The sequence below is a fragment of the Toxorhynchites rutilus genome, chromosome 3, assembly GCF_029784135.1.
Source record: "Toxorhynchites rutilus septentrionalis strain SRP chromosome 3, ASM2978413v1, whole genome shotgun sequence".
In the NCBI taxonomy this organism is placed as follows: Eukaryota; Metazoa; Arthropoda; class Insecta; order Diptera; family Culicidae; genus Toxorhynchites; species Toxorhynchites rutilus.
Genome location: NC_073746.1, coordinates 183,455,817 through 183,459,642, shown reverse-complemented (window position 1 = coordinate 183,459,642; position 3,826 = coordinate 183,455,817). Strand labels below are relative to the sequence as shown.

The following is a 3,826-nucleotide window of genomic DNA, read 5'->3' as shown; positions in this document are numbered from 1 at the left end:
ACACACTGCAACTTATCACCTTCTTTCGTCATATCATTATTGATTACCGGAATTGTTCACCGAGCCACAACAAGAATTCATCTGCACCGTTAATATTTCTCCAGGTAAAATATTATAAACAGTATATGTCCAGTCGAAGCTGGAGTTTGTTTGGTTCTACACATTTCACCTTTTCCTCATCGAACGCTTGTAGTGGTGCAACACGCAACATTTGTTTTCATTTTGTGGTACATTGTAATACGAGGGGCCCACATATCTCGTTATTACAAACACCACTATTAAGGAGCAACAGCTTGTGAACACGAGAATTAACCGGCACACTGTTATTGGCAATTCAGTAGCATCAATTTTTTGTCAGGTCAGTTTGAACAGTATATGTCCAGCCGGAGCTGGATTCTACTTTTGGTACTACATAAGCTGTTTCATTTATATACATAACTACAAACGAGTATTCAAAATGCCACCAACAACAAGGAGTAATTCTCTGAAGGCGCTGCAAACGAGGTTGAAGTCCCTGCAAGAGATGTTCAAAGATATCTGCCGTTTTTTGGACACTCTGGATGAGGAAACGATTGCGACTCGAGTTACAGTGCGGCTGGAAAAACTTGAGGAATTGTGGGAAAAGGTTAATGAGGCCATAATAGACATCGACATGCACGACGACTATACCGCAGAAGATGATACCTATTCTAAACAACGTTCCGATTTTAGTAATAGATATTATGAGGCGAAATCCATGTTGCTAGAGAAGGTTAAGGACTTAGAGTGTGGGTCTGGTATGAATGCGACTACCCAAGGGCTGGACGTGACACAACAATCGACTATTGAACATGTTCGTCTCCCACAAATCAAATTGCAAACGTTTGACGGCAATATTGATGAGTGGTTAAGTTTCAGAGACCTATATCTGTCGTTAATACACCACAAGACCGATTTACCAGAAGTTGAGAAATTCCACTACTTGAAAGGTTGTTTAGCAGGAGAGGCAAAGGCTCTTGTAGATCCGCTCGCAATCACTAGGGGGAACTATCAGGTAGCATGGGAAACACTGATGAAAAGATACAACGATAGCAAACTGTTGAAACGGAGACAAATTCAGGCATTGTTTAGAATGCCAACTCTAGTGAAAGAATCTGGCGCAGAATTACAAGCATTACTAGAACATTTTGAGCGTGCTATTCATACCTTAGATCAATTTGTAGAACCAGCAGAGTATAAAGATTTGTTGCTGTTGGATATATTAGGTTCCAGATTGGACCCAGCTACAAGAAGAGGCTGGGAGGAATATTCTGCATCCAAAGACCAAGATACCATCAAGGACATGGTTGATTTCTTGCAGCGACGGATTCGGGTACTTGACTCATTACCACTAAAGGGAACAGGAGCCCGGGTTGAGGTAGCACAACCGCCGAGAAGAAGACAACCACTTGCGCTAACGAATTATAATGCAGTGCAAACAGCTGGGCTTCGTTGTGTAGCTTGTTCAGATATGCATCTTCTGTATCAGTGTCCGCAGTTTAGACGCATGACGATATCGACTCGTGATAGGCTTCTCCGCAGTCATTCATTGTGTCGTAACTGTTTCAAAAGAGGTCACCAGGCAGTCGATTGTTTATCCCGTTTCGTTTGTCGTATTTGTAAGGGAAAGCACCACACGTTAGTTTGTTTTCGCGAAGAGAACTCTCAATGCAATAACGCAGCTGAAGGTTCACCGGTAAAATCAAGAGAATCTTCGCGATCCTCCAGTCCCAAGGAAGTGTCGGCTGTACTCGCTGCATCGACATCCAACACAGCATCGTATTGTGCGTCCTCGGTATTATTGGCTACCGCTATCGTTTTGCTGGAAGATGATAATGGTACCGTAGTTCCAGCCAGAGCACTGCTAGATTCAGGGTCAGAGTGCAATTTTATGACTGAAGGACTGAATCAGCGTTTGAAATGCAAGCGAAGACAGGCTGACGTGGCTGTCAGTGGCATTGGTCAAGAAACCACTCAGGTAAAACACACAGTATCTGCGACAGTCCGTTCACGATTTGGGAATTACACATGCAAAATGGATTTTCTTTTGCTCCCAAGAGTTACAGCAAATCTTCCGACGAAAAATGTGGTTTTGATGACCTGGAAAATTCCGAAAGTCTTAGATTTGGCCGATCCAGCATTTACGGAATCTAAGTCAGTAGACATCATTTTGGGCATTCAACACTTCTTCACATTCTTCAAAAATGGAAATGAAATCCACTTGGGTGCAGAATTACCCTCGTTAACCCGATCAGTTTTTGGCTGGGTGGTAACGGGGACCGTTGGGAAACAGAATGCTAGTCCACGAATTACCTGTAACTCGGCTACGTCCATAGACTTAGATGCATTGATGAATCGGTTTTGGGCCTGTGAGGAAGTTGAAAATTCTACTAATTACTCCCCCGAGGAACAGCGTTGTGAGGATCTGTATAAAAAATCGGTTAAAAGGGAGAGGAATGGCAGGTATACAGTCTCTTTACCTAAAATTGAAGACGTGCTGGAAAGGATGGGCGAGTCAAGGGACATTGCATTCCGTCGGCTCCAAGGCTTGGAGCGAAGGTTACAGAATGATCCTGCTATGCGTCTACAATACAACGATTTTATGGAGAAATATTTGCGATTGGGACACATGCGGAAAATGGATATGGATAACGTTGATAAGGTTAAACTGTATTTTCTGCCCCATCATCCAGTAATCAAAGCAACTAGTACTACGACCAAGTTACGGGTAGTATTCGATGCGTCGTGTAAAACAGGAACAGGGATATCCTTGAACGATTCGCTGATGGTGGGCCCAGTTATACAGGAGGATTTGAGGAATTTAATTATACGATGCCGAACTCGTCAGATTATGCTGGTAGCAGATGTAGAGAAAATGTTCCGTCAAATTAACATGAATACCACAGACGTGCCGCTCCAAAGTATTTTATGGCGAACGGATCCATCGCAAGAGGTTGACGTTTATGAATTAACCACTGTAACTTATGGTACTAAGCCAGCTCCTTTTCTGGCCACGAGAACCCTGAAACAATTAGCTGAGGATGAAAGAAGTGAATTTTCCCTAGCAGCTGATTCGTTGATCCAAGACGTCTACATGGATGACATAATAGCAGGTGTTGACAACGTAAATATGGGAAGTGAATTGCGAAACCAGCTCGATTCCTTATTGCAGAAAGGTGGATTCAGGTTGAGGAAGTGGGCTTCCAATTGCCCACAGGTTTTAGAAGGTGTGCCTCCGGAAAACCTAGCATTATCCACTACCGAGGTTCAACTTGACCCTGATCCAGCTGTGAAAACACTGGGACTGATTTGGATACCTGGAACAGACATCCTAAAAGTCCAATTTAAAATTCCTCCAGTTGATATCAGGGAAGAACTGTCTAAACGGAAGATATTGTCCATGATCGCCAGGCTTTTCGATCCTTTAGGGTTGATTGGAGCTGTTATTACAACGGCAAAAATTTTCATGCAGCGACTATGGAAGATCTAAATGGGAACAAATACGACTGGGATGATCCGTTGCCTTCAAGATTGATAGGAGAATGGCAAGAATTTCAAAGACAGCTACCAATTCTCAATGAAATTTCGATCGACCGATGTGTTATAATACCGCAATCAATTTCGACAGAATTGCATATTTTTTCGGACGCCTCTGAAAAAGCATATGGGGCATGTGCATATGTGAGGAGTTGTGATTCATCAGGAACTGTTCGAGTGATTCTTCTAGCATCTAAATCCAAGGTGGCACCATTGAAGTGCCAATCATTGCCAAGGCTGGAATTATGTGGGGCACTGTGTGTGTGTTGCA

General features: G+C 43.1%; 1 protein-coding gene across 1 annotated transcript; it reads left to right on the top strand.

Moving 5' to 3' along the window:
• Window positions 1–457: 457 nt before the first annotated feature.
• Window positions 458–3,508, top strand: LOC129773714 (uncharacterized). Its single transcript, XM_055777358.1, has one exon. The coding sequence runs from the start codon at window positions 458–460 to the stop codon at window positions 3,506–3,508; it is 3,051 nt and encodes a 1,016-aa protein (XP_055633333.1).
• Window positions 3,509–3,826: the final 318 nt, after the last annotated feature.

Excerpts from the sequence above, each read along its gene's own strand:
- LOC129773714 (XM_055777358.1), top strand. The coding sequence starts at position 458 with ATGCCACCAACAACAAGGAGTAATTCTCTGAAGGCGCTGCAAACGAGG.